General features: G+C 35.8%; 1 protein-coding gene across 3 annotated transcripts in view; it reads right to left on the minus strand.

The window, feature by feature from the left end:
- The window catches only part of DYNC1LI2 (dynein cytoplasmic 1 light intermediate chain 2), a gene marked incomplete at both ends in the record, with an annotated part of 22,900 nt that continues 10,046 nt past the window's right edge, over positions 1 to 12,854 (minus strand). For all 3 annotated transcript variants that reach the window (XM_079541649.1, XM_079541647.1, XM_079541648.1), the window contains 9 exons: positions 1 to 107; positions 5,315 to 5,431; positions 6,238 to 6,355; positions 6,793 to 6,834; positions 7,580 to 7,639; positions 8,407 to 8,518; positions 9,119 to 9,254; positions 9,668 to 9,761; positions 10,107 to 10,273. In XM_079541649.1, the coding sequence (XP_079397775.1) occupies positions 1 to 107; positions 5,315 to 5,431; positions 6,238 to 6,355; positions 6,793 to 6,834; positions 7,580 to 7,639; positions 8,407 to 8,518; positions 9,119 to 9,254; positions 9,668 to 9,761; positions 10,107 to 10,273 (953 nt within the window). The remainder of the gene's footprint in view (positions 108 to 5,314; positions 5,432 to 6,237; positions 6,356 to 6,792; positions 6,835 to 7,579; positions 7,640 to 8,406; positions 8,519 to 9,118; positions 9,255 to 9,667; positions 9,762 to 10,106; positions 10,274 to 12,854) is intronic.

Below are 12,854 nucleotides of genomic sequence, written 5' to 3' on the forward strand. Positions count from 1 at the left end.
TCAAGCTTCATTCTCTGTCGGAGGAGAGCTTGTTGTTACCATAGAGTCTGGCTTGCGAGTCATCCTATCCAATTCTTCTTGAACATTTGTCAAAACTGTTTTTTGTCCTAAAAAGAAAAGAACAAGGTTAAAGCAACCTACCTTCCAGAAAAGATTTTAACTGATGAGTACATGCATTCATAGGATCATTTTTTATGTCAGTATACTATTTAATTGCTTCTTATTTCACCACCTACCCAACAACATTGGGCCTGACTAAATACAAGGTAACATCTACATAAAGACCGGTACAAGATTTGATTCAACCAAAAACAAGATACAAAGCATGAAAATATCTGCAACATACACCAAAGCAACAAGAATCTTAAAAACAATCACACTTAGAATTTTCTAGAAAAATTAACTGTACACAATTCTATTATTAATACATATAGCAAGGAGTCTTTTCAACAAAGATTTCAACCACAAGCTCTCCCAAGTACGTAGGACACCTGCTAGAAAAATCACATTTGTTTGGTCGCAGTTATTCCTGATGCATTTCAATATTAAACAACTAACTCTTTCATGTCCGCAGACAATGCTTCCCTTACAAAGGGGGACATGAACTGCGTACTCATTTAATATCTCAGAGCCATCATTTCAAAGGACTTCTTCAATTGAAAACAGGCACACTGAAGTATTTCATGGAACAGCATATCATACATTTTTATATTAGACTCAAAACTTTTTAACAATTCTCCCACTAAACTACAGTTTAATTCCCTCATTCTGAAAATTATAAACCCACAGATGAATTAATCATTAAAATTGGAACAATATATTCTAAAGCCCACAGTGTACAAGCATTTAAGATTAAAAACCTATACTTTTAGACAAAAAAATAGATTATATAACCATGTACTGCTTCCTTACACAGCCAAAGAATTTAACAAGCATCTGTTTTCCAGTTCAAATGTGTGTGAAATATTAGGTGGATTTTTTCCAGGGTACATGCTGAAAACATTAGGAAGGCAAGATTTGACTGTTGAAGATTTAAGTTTTTTTTTCCAAAGTACAAAGACTAAGTTAAAAGGCTACTTTTAATCACTGCATTGGTTTTAGATTTAAATGCTGATCATAAGCCACAGTATTCTTAAAAGCATCTATTCAAAGCATCAATATTTAAACAATTTTTATTAAAAAATGTAATAAATTTACAAATTACAATACAAAAAACTTCCCTGGTAGAATAAGGGCACTCTGATTTAAATAAATTCTAACCACTTGAGCAAAAGTAGGTCTAAACATCAATCATGGCTTTTTTTTATATATAAGAAATGCACTGTATCATTACAGTTGTCTCCCGCCACTGCCTCACATCACCTGTGAAAAACACTGCCAAACTATTGAGCAATACATAGTTTCATACACTCCCCATTACCACTGTCACAGATGACCACCTTTCAAATGAAAAGAAACAAAAGAGCTCTTATTAAGAAAATTTAAAATACCCCTCCATTGTAAACTACATTGATATTTGCTTTCAGTTTCCCTACAAGAATATCACCAAGAGTGGTAGCGGCCTTAGCCAATTAAGTGTAAAATGAGAGCTGGGAACTCCAGCTCTTCATCTGGAAGGGTGAAGTCAAACCTTTCAAAGTGAAAGTATCTTGTGAACAGAAATGAAATAAATCTTTCGTATCTGTAGATACATAAGGAAATAAGATGTTCATCACAGAATCCATCATTTGAAGCTTTTTGAAGAGTCAAGATCTACAACTGGAAAAAGATAGTCCAGCAACGTCAAAGCAAACAGAGTGGGTGAAAAACTGCACAGCATAGAAGCGAGTAAGATGGATTTCTACCCAGATCAGAGTATTCTCTCAAATAAGATGTGGGGCAAACCAATTGATCAGGCTGATCATTATTTGAAATCCATAATGTCTCTCTCAACCTGTAACAATATCTCAATTTCAACCACAGGATATTTACAACGGTGGGAGAAACAGGCAATCTCTTAAAAAGACAAATACTTTTAGTGGCAACCTTCTGAAAACTTAGGGCTCTTAAAGTAGTTTAATTAGATACTTATAATCCTCACAAATATTATTTTAGTACAAGGCTGCCTTAATTCATTTTAAAACATTTTAAGATACTCTCCTCAACCCTTCCACAAAAGAACAACTAAACAGCTGCCTTTATAAACTCAACAAGAGCTTTTCAGACATCAGTGTTAAGAGTCCTTCTTACCTTCTCAGGAAAGTTTAATCATATATTGCTTGAGCATAAGATGTGAGAACATCATCTGACAAGGAACAGGCATATTCTCTTGTGACTGAAAGCCGACAGTTCTGTTCCAAAAGTGAGGGGACGAGTGTGAGCTACCAACTTGATACAGCCAAGAAAAGCCAACTGCAATCTTGTGATCCCTCAGGAGAGGGACTTCCACCAAAGAAAGACAAATGCTGCTGCAGGCACTACAATGAGATGTATCTGGAGTGCTGCACACAATTCTAATCACTCATGTTCAAGAAAAGATAAGCCAATGATGGCAAGTAATGAAGAAGAAACTAGCAGAGAAAATAGAGCTCAGCTTTTATCAGAAGGCTAGAAGAGAACTCATCTAATTTAGTCTAATAAAACAAAGAGTTAAGAAAGGATGTGTGACTGCTGTCTCTAGATGTTTCATGAGAGAAATAATCTACTTAAATTAGAAGTTAATGCTGACCAAAAAACAACAACTAAAACTAGCCATTAGTCATCTCTGAGAACTCCTGAAGGCACATGATGTTCTAGAAGACTGAAAGAGGAAATAGTAAAGCTCATTAAAAACTAGTTAGTTTTTACTCTACTATTTGTCCATAAAATGCAATGATGGTTTAGATGTTTATGAACAGCCTAGCAGTACGATAGCATGGATCTGTTACCAATAAGGTGTGTCAAGCCAACCAAATTTCTTTCTATGATAGGATAACAGGTCCTGTGGAGAAGGGAGAAGCGGTCGATATCACATCTCACATAACCTTCATATAAACTAGAAAAAACAGTCTCTACTTAGGGGAAGAAAAAAAAAAAAAAAAAAAAAAAAAGAATTGTAATTTATAAAATTACCCATTAATTATCCATACTACTAGTCAGTATTCAAGAACAACAACCTACACTGTCCAACCATTCCCAGATATGCAGGCTAGCATTCTCAAAGAAACTACAAAGGATTTTGAACAAGAGAATTAGATGTAAAAAAGTTATTTATATAAACTGTCAAAAAACAGAAAGCAAAAGAAATAAAATAGTGCCTTTGTAAATATTCAGGTAATTTAATCAAGCCTAGAAAACATCCTATTAGGATGCGGAAATTGTATTAAACTGTCTGTATTGCTCTAACAAAGGTTGACCAATATCATACAGCCAAAAAAACACAACCCTGGCACAAGTCATGCTGTGATGGTAATGCAGATTAATTAATTTCTTGTTAAGGCCGACAAAGCCTTGTCTGAAGTAGTGCATTCACATCTCAGCAGCAAAAGAAAAAGGTCATCTAAACAGTCAAAAGTACATAGCATAACAGTCAGAATTATCAGAGCCATAGATACACCCTATGAGGAAAGGCTGGCTGACAAGTGTTACTTCTGCAGTTTGGACAAAAATCACAGGAAAATGGCCAGTAGTATTCCAATATGCAGAAGACTGCTCTGAAGAAAGACAGGATATCCTCCATCTCTCCAGAAAAAGATGAATAGTACTGGAATAGTGATATACTGACTGTATGTTAGAAAAAAAATAACTAAGAAGTTAAGTTCTGGAACAGACTTCCCAGAGAGATGACACTGCATCTATCTCAGAGGTTTTTTGTTCGGTTGGTTTTCATTTATTTTTTGTTGTTGGTTTGCTGTTTTTCAAGTATCACTCAGGGGCTCCAAAACTGATTCTACTTTGATAAAGAAAAGGGATGAAATAGCCTCTAAAAATTATTTCTAGTCTCATTTCTATAAAAACAGATAAGTTGACGTTGCAGTAAGTAATCACACAACAGTGAACTGGATGGAGCAGTGTTTAATGGGAGAAGGCACTCTATTTTAGGGCAGAATTTAATATTTTTAATGTAGATAAAATTCTATAATGAAAATGAAATGGGAATATATAATACAAAAGCCCATTTATTTTTACTTAAATAATAAATAAATTCAATAAGGAGATCTAATTAGGAGATCTGCAGAATTCATAGCAAATGTTGGAGGGAAAAAAAAAAAAAAAAAAAAAATCAGACCCACAAAATACTGACTCAAGTATTATTCAATACTGAATCAAATTCTAGCCATTCTGGAGATTACAGTTTATAAAGTGTCATGTAAAAGTCTTCCCAATAAGTAAATAAATGACTGATTATACGCACTTTATTTTAATTCTCTAGAAATAGTTTCCAGTTCCAGTACACATGCTCCAACTATTCCCTCTTGTTCTTTCAATTGCTATATCATCACTGTCTGGCATCAAACCTCTTTTTTAACTCCAGTTCAGAACATTCGGGTCTTACACTCTCTTCTAAGCATTATCAGAAACTGTGGGTTTAATCATTAAATTACACATGAAATCGCTTCTAGGATTAGAAGTAGAGTATCTAGCAATAATTCAGTAGTGAAATAACTCTGGAAGGCTCTTGAGTGTACAGTGTGACAGGAATGCCACTACTGAAAATGCACAGTAAAGCAATCAGCAAAGAAGTGAATTTCTAAGATTGGCTGGAACAACCATGCACTTGATAATGCTTAATTTTGTAGATACTATTCTATTTGTTCTGTTTATTTTCATCTAAAATACTGTAATTGTTTACTAGTAAATATCTCATACAATGCAGTCATAGGCATATACACAGAACAAATCCACTTGATGTGTTGAATCATAATAAAATAGTAAAATAATTATGAGATAACTTCAAGCTGTTGTAATATATAATTCATTTAAATTTGAATGATGTAAAGATTTCAATAGTTCAACTGGAAACTACATTCTAAACCCAATGAAATGCTCTTCTGTTAAGTAGTACAGTAGTTAAGTGTCAAGAAGACAAGGAACTCTAATGTAAAAGATTAGCACCTTCTGGACACAGAATCAAATGTTATTTACATTTCACTCAGAGAACTGAGTTATAACAAGTTTAATAGAAGCCCTGAGTCACGAAGTTGCAGTAGTACTTTAAGAGAACTTCATGTGCACATTTTGGCATTGCGTCATCTGTCAAGATCTGCCACTTCACTCATCAGCTTAAAAGATACAAGCATTTAGGCCAACACAGGTCAAATAAAATATTTCAAACATGCAGTAACAACTCAAATACCTGATTTCTTGGCTGTACTTTGCACTCCTCCAGCACCAGGACTCCCAGGAGAGCCAGTCTTTTTGCTCAAGAGACTGTTAAAGAAACTAGCCAAGACACCTTCACTTGCAGCATTATCTGAACAAAACACACACACACACAAACAAAAAGCATATTTATATATTTATACAATAGTTACTACCAGTGAATTTATTTTTTCCCATACAGAGATAACATTTACAAACCAAGGAAATAAACCTCAAATATAGAACACAATCATAGAGTTAGAAGGGACTTCTGAAGGCCATCTACTCCAACTCCCCTGCAATGTACACCACAGGTCGATCAGGTTGCCCAGGGCTTTATGCAGCCCTACCCTGAAAGTCTCCAGGGACAGGTTATCAATCACATCACTAGGTAACTTGTTGCAGTGCCTCACTAACCTCACTGTAAAAGATTTTTCCCTTATACCTAACCTAAACCTACCTACCTTCCCTTAGCTCGAAACCATTTCCCCTTATTTTATCACCACAGACCCTGCTAAAGAGTCTCTCCCCTTCTTTCCTGTAGCTCCCCTTTAGGTACTGAAAGGCCGCTATCCGGTCACCTCACTTCCTTCTCTTCTCCAGGCTGAAAAGTATAAAAATGTGAACTTTAAACCAGTCTGCATTCTAATAATCCAATCAATGCATAGAAAATGTACTTAAGCAATGTAAAAAATTAATGTATTTCAACTCTTTCTAACTGCTTGTCAGTAACAGAACTGCAAGTCACATGCATGACAAAATCAAACAAAAAAAAAATGGATTGATGCCATAAATTGATTTGTGTTATTAAACTGACACTACACTACTAGTGAATAAATTCCAAGATCTTTATTTTTTAGGAATATTTTTTTCTAAGGGAAACAACACAATAAAAAATAGTAAGATGCTAATTCATACTTTTGATATTTGGATCTGGTTTCTTAACTGATGTTATTGGTGAGGCACTAGGTACATTGGCAGGACCGGCTCTGCCTTGAGTTCTTGGGGATCCTGCAGGTCCTCTTGCAGGAGATTCCTTAAAAAAAGAAAAAAGAAAAAAAAAAAAAAATCAGTATCACACAGATCAGAGAACAAATTGAATGAATTGATTACATAAACTAAATGCAACATTAAAAAGAAACTTTCATACTGCCAATGTACTCTATACACCAGAGGAAATAAATAAAGTCAACGCAGGTTATTTTGGGTCTGTGCCTCCACTAAGGGAAAGAATGAATCAGTGTATGAAATTTTCAGTTCAATAATCATCAGATATTTCTGTTTCCACAGCTAGTTAGAATGAATTCATTTCTTAGTAATGTTAAAATATTATCAAATATTTTGTAATTTTCTGAAGTTTGAGAAGATTATCTATTTCATGTTTATAACATGGACCTCTACAGTTTAGAATCTCTCACTCTTTTCCATAGAAAAAAACAAAACACCTCCTACTCTTCTCTTGGATCTACTTACTGATGCTCTTGTAGGCGTTGCTGGCTGTTTGGCAAGGAATGACTGCAAAAACAGCATATTAAGAATGTTAAATACATTCCAGGAACTACAAAGGAATAAAATACAGTGAAGCTCACTATTAGTTTATTTAATCATTCACTTTTCTGCTATTTATAGACTTCCTCTTCAGTACTGATAGACTTCCAAACTTCACCACTAGGAGACAGCTAAAACAAATACATTTCCTTTAGTCCTTTGTCTTACACGAACACATTTCAGAACCACAAATCAGAACCACTGACACTCAAGTCTCTGTAACCTTTATGATACTTACAATCAACTACACAGAAAACTATTACTTGTTTTCTTTTAACTAACAGAGCAGCTCTTATAAACAAAGGAGAATAAGACACAGCATGGCTAAATTTGACACCTTTATGCCTAATTCAAATTTAAAACATTATTTTCTTGCTTTCAAGCCTCTAGCTGTAAGAAAATGGTACTTACACTTTTACAGATTGACCTATGCAAGTCGTGAAATTTCAAATGATCTTATTCTTCTCCCTTAGAATGATTTTTTTGGTTTTGTTTTCAGCATATTTTCCTTTCAATTTACCAAGTCAAGTGGCCATATTCCCTACTCATATGCATACAAATACATGCAAGTCTTAGCTCACAATTACATTTGAAGTTGCAAAGCTGAGAAGTCATTATCTTGTAAAGCGAATGAGGAATGGAAAACTGGAGGCAAATAATAATGGAGAGCTTAAAGTGAAGTCTTATACAGTAAGGCTTTGTTTTTTTTTACCTGCTGTCTCGTAAGAAATATTTGCTCATCTTCTGCTGCCAGCTCTTTATCATGGACTAACTGTTGAAAAAAAATTAAAAATAGAAATTGATTTCAATTTTTTTTTTTGGCTTGGTGGTCAATAGCAAAGAAAAGGAGACAGAAGTTTAGCACTGTTACTTAAAATAATTTAACTTCTTTCACACATTAAAGAGAAGAAATATGGAAGAAGTTGTGATTAAAAAACATTTTATGTGAATAAGTAACCTAGCAAGGAAGCAAGCTGGTGGAAATTCCCCTCAGAAAAAGAGTTCCTGATAAGTAGCCATATTTGTCTTTTTAAGTTCAGTTTTCAATCTCATCAGCATCTTTCAAATACCTATTTTATTACCTTACTCTGTAAAACCTTTCAACCCCACAGCTCCCAAAAACATTACACTGATCCTTGATCAATTTTAACAGCTGATGCAATCACAACAAGGGTTAGCACTAATGTCAGTAATACACTTTCTTCCTTACCAGGGTCTCTTTTTTATAATAGCCTAAAAAGCACTTGTGAAACTGTTGAACTCTTAGAATAGCATACTCAGTTTACAAAAGGCATTTTTGCACTACACTGCCCAAAAGGTTCACATGAAATGGATGATTTTGGACTGCCTTCGATTCACTAGGGTGAATGATTTCTTTGTTTTAGTATCTTAAATTAGTGGAAAATAAAGACCTGACAGTTTATGCTTTTGGATACAAAAAAAAGTATTTAGACTTGAAGATTTTCAACACTGCTGTTAGAAACCATTCAAGCAAACTCTACTTATTTATCAGACGGAAAAGAGTTTACCTCTTCTTACCTTTCGTACAGGAGGTTTTGCAATGAAGTCCTCATATGTATCATCTGGTTTCACTGTTGTGAAGTTTTCATGTAAAATGGCAATTTTCTTTTCATTGTCCCAACCAGCAGGTCTATGAAAAGAATTGAAGGAAAGCTTTGTCTTTTGAGCCACAGAAATTACAGATACAGAGACCACTTGTTCCGAAAAAATGACACAAACCATTCAAGTTTACATATTGCTCTTTTCAGAACCAGCCAGTATGCTCCAGGTATCTTTTATCTAAAGTAACAAAAATCAAAACACTTCAAAAGTGGCACTTCTAAAAGATGCTTCCAAATTGCTGGAAGCGCAACAGGTATGTGCCGAAGTTTGTCAGAAGATTTCATTAGAGTCATTTTTGTTTAAAAACAAGACTGAGAACATATAATTAGAAGAGATGTCTGAAAGTATTTCATAGATATGAAAAATGACAAAAGACAGCAACTCGAGTCTCACTTATTTCTTCAAATACTATTTTCAAAGACTAGTTTTGCAATACGACATCCTTTCCATTAGAAGGAAAAAGATACTTGCTTAAAGTATTTACATTTATTATCGTAGTTTACATTCCATTTCCAACTTAATATAATACAATAAAATAATTGATGTAGGTCTTTCATCTATGTCTGTATAATGTGTGGCATTTAATAGAAGCAATATGCTTCCAGATTGCTTTGTACAATTGACTTACATAAAAACTGCATCCTTTTCTACCACTAAGGCAGGAGTGGTAAACTGAAAACCGTACGTTTTATGTACAATGTACTTATACAACAGATCAAGGTTCTTTTCCTCCTTAACTGATGTATAAATCAAGGCAGCTCCATCTGATTACTTATTTAAGGAAAAATACATAGGATAAAGTTTTAAAATTATATTAGTAATTTCAAAAAAGGAGTGCAACAGTCACATATCTATTAGGATCCATGTTTGAAAAAGTAATTAGACAAAAACTATCACCACTCAGTGTTTGGGGAGAGAAAGGAAGCACAACAAGAGAAGATTCATGATACTTTTACTGACATACCAAAGTTAGGTGCCTCCTAGTCACTTAACTTTGAAAAGCTGCACGTTGTATGCATTTTTAAACACCTTTACAGCAAGAAAAGCTATGTAATAAACAGCTAAATATTACTTCGAAGTGCAATTCCTCAGATTAACTTTATGCCTAATTCAAAACAAAAACATTATTTTCTTGCTTCTAGATTTCAGAAAATCTCTTCAGAGCAGGGAAGGATACACTGTAAGCAGAATCTACGAATGTGTGACTGAATGAAGTCAAAGTGCTCCTCTCTGTAATCATGCTCCTTCTCTAGTACGCTCACTGCATCACACTGGAAGAATAGGAGAAAAACAATATCAGAAAAAAATCAATCATTTAAACCCAGCACGTCTCTACCCTTTCCTTAGTATTACAAACACCACGTTTACTCTGAGTCTCTGGTTTTGAAACGACACCACTACATCAAAAGATGAAGTGATCAGCATGTTACTGCCCTTCTGCAAAATTAAAAACTGACACTGATGACGAAGCTTACTTTTAAAATAAGTGTCTTATTTTGATTAATAATAATTATATTATTAATCCAAAAATAAACTGTGCATGGCTGTATAATGCAACATTCTAACAGTAAAGTAACTAGGTGCTTCCACAGTAGCAAACAGAACTAGAAACTCACTTTTGTACAAACTACCAGCACAGGAATACCAAGGTTGTGTGTCAGCACATTTTCTCCAAGTGGCAAAGAAACACTTTCATCCTCTTGGCCTGAAGAAGGGCCCCTTCTCTGGGGTGATCCTTGGTAGCCTTCTTCAGGTTCTACATACTCTTGAAATTCCTTTATAACTACGAAAAGAGAGATATTTGTGAGACAAAATAAAGGAATTAGCTGTTCTTTTTAGATCAGAAATAATGTGAGCTAAAATATTTTTATCAATCGCTAACTTGAAATCTCCTTTTTTTCTTCTTTTTCTTTAAAATGAGCATTCCACAAGAACACAATGCAACTTTAAGCCTTGTTGCCTCTTCAAACACAACTCTCCCAAAATTTAGTAAATGGACAAAAAAAAAATACTATTTTGAAACAGCCGCTCTTACAATACTTACCTTATAGACCATAATTGAAGTTTCCGTTACTCTAAATTTCTCTTACAGGAGCCAAATGCCAGAAACATAAAACATACACTGCATAAATACAGACTCAAGGACATCTAAACGTTAGCAAAAGAGACTCAACCACATTCTGCACAATTACAGCACAGCCTGGAGAAAGCGAGATGCGTTCTGTCCTTCCATCTATGGCAGTGCTGAGTGTTCCACTGATACACTGAGCACTACCAAACACTGAAGCATCTAAAAATAGTATTAGCACCATTCGGGAAGCAAAGTGGGACCCACACATTCCTTCACCAAGCTGGGTGGCAGCTCTTGTGTGCCACAGCCCACTGTCCACGCCAGGCCAACCACTCCACAGCTCCACCACGTGCTCCCATGAAGGCATCCTTCTTACACTCAAAGTCCTCAGATCCACGGTGAGAGCAGACCATACATACAGTAAGGAAAGCTCTTCCACAAGGCTGAGCCGCCAGCACATTCACAAAGAGCCTGTTGTTCAGTACATGCAGCCACGTGACAGGGCCATCTGATACTTCTGAGGTTTAGGAAGTGGTAAAAACTCAGCAAAGTCTGTAATACAAAGCCTGCAAAATGAAGTTACTGTACCTTTTCTAAATAGGAAATACTTCTGTGGCAGAATGAGATGTGGAAGAAAGGACAAGTCAGAAAAACAATTCTGCCCAAAGCTGCACAAATGGCAGTGTTCGTCAGAAACAAACGTGTGTCATTCTCATGAAAGAGCTCTAAGCTCTTGTTATAAAATATAAATACAAAGTTATAAAAATAAATACATAAACATGGATTACTACAGACTTTCAGTCATCAGTTCAGAATCTCACAAGAACCAAGGAATTTTTTTTTTTTAATTAATTAAAAAAAAAAAAAAAAAGACTTTTAAACCTGGCTTAAAGAAGGCAGTGACTTCTGGTGGAGAAGAAACCAAAATGTTTTCAGGGAGATGCCCTCTGTCAGTACTGCCTCACATTCAGCAGCTGGAGACGGAAATTCCATTGTACCCTGCACACAGAGAGCTGCATCCCACCCTGGCTGATCTGGTGCCAGGGAGGAAACCTTCACCACAGACTGAACTGCACAAGCCACTGCTGCTGTCCACTGTCAGTCCTGCACACAGCCTGCTATTAACCCAGGGCTAGCACTGAGAAGTGCTTCTAGACACAGTTTCAGTTAGCAAAGGTATTGCTGAATTGGTGATTACGGATAAAAGCAGCTGAAAGCTGTACTGAGAAACTCTGACAATTGGATCTTGAGCACAGAAGCACCTGCTTTGAGCATGCTTCAAGCCATTTAAACACCAGGGAGTGGTGGGTGCTGGAGCAGTTTTGTCAGGACTCCCCTTCAGCCCCACGTTCCACGCAGAACTTCAGTGGGAGTAAACCTGCATCACAAGTGCAACAAACAGCTCTTGTCAACAACTGCTACCAGTGCACACCCATTTCTGTTCAGGCGTTCCTTTGTCATACAGCAACTTCACGCTCATCCACTGCTTTCCCGCCTGATCTCTGCTCTCAGACGTCTATTGGACCTGCAGTTCATCATGCACCCAAACAGCTTACAGGAGCCTGCATTTCCTCTCCTCCTTAAAGCAAGCTTATTGGTATGTTCTCTGCCATACACGCCACATTAAGGAATGACATTATGTAAGGTACAGCCATTAATTCACCGTTTTTTGTTTTAATGATCTGTGAAAAAACATTTTTTCTTATAGAAATAAATTGGAGCAAGTGCACATTCAATAAAAGGCAGAAAAATGACTGCTGCTATGTACCAGTAAGGATGAGAGCACAGTGAGTTGTCTAGCAGACTTGAAAACTATCACCAGATGATAACATGCAATTAAAAAATAAAAATGAAAAAATCAAGCATCCATTACAGTGTGCTCATTTGACTATCAAACCTGTGGCTCATCCAGGTAAGATCTTTATTTGTATTTAATGGATTATAAGGGTACTTTTGCATTTGACACAGTAAGCAAATTCAAGTTTCCAGTTAATTGAACAATTCTGTTCTTATACTGCTGATTATTTACAAAGAATCACTGGAAGTTACCTGTAAGGGCAGGCACTGCTCCTAGCACAGGAGCAACTGATGGGAAGCAGCACCTAAAAAGCAACTAGCAGACTTTACAGACAAAACACACCATCTTCAGTGAGTGCACAGAACACAGAAGCACTGAGTAGCAGAACAAGAAAAATACCAAAAAGCATTCAGAGCCCTGCTACCACTCTACTCCACTTCACCAATAACTCAGGCAGCATTTGGCTTTTTTTGTGCAGTGTGGTCATAAATGTTG

Source organism: Tetrao urogallus (genome assembly GCF_951394365.1).
Source record: "Tetrao urogallus genome assembly, chromosome: 12".
NCBI lineage: Eukaryota > Metazoa > Chordata > Aves > Galliformes > Phasianidae > Tetrao > Tetrao urogallus.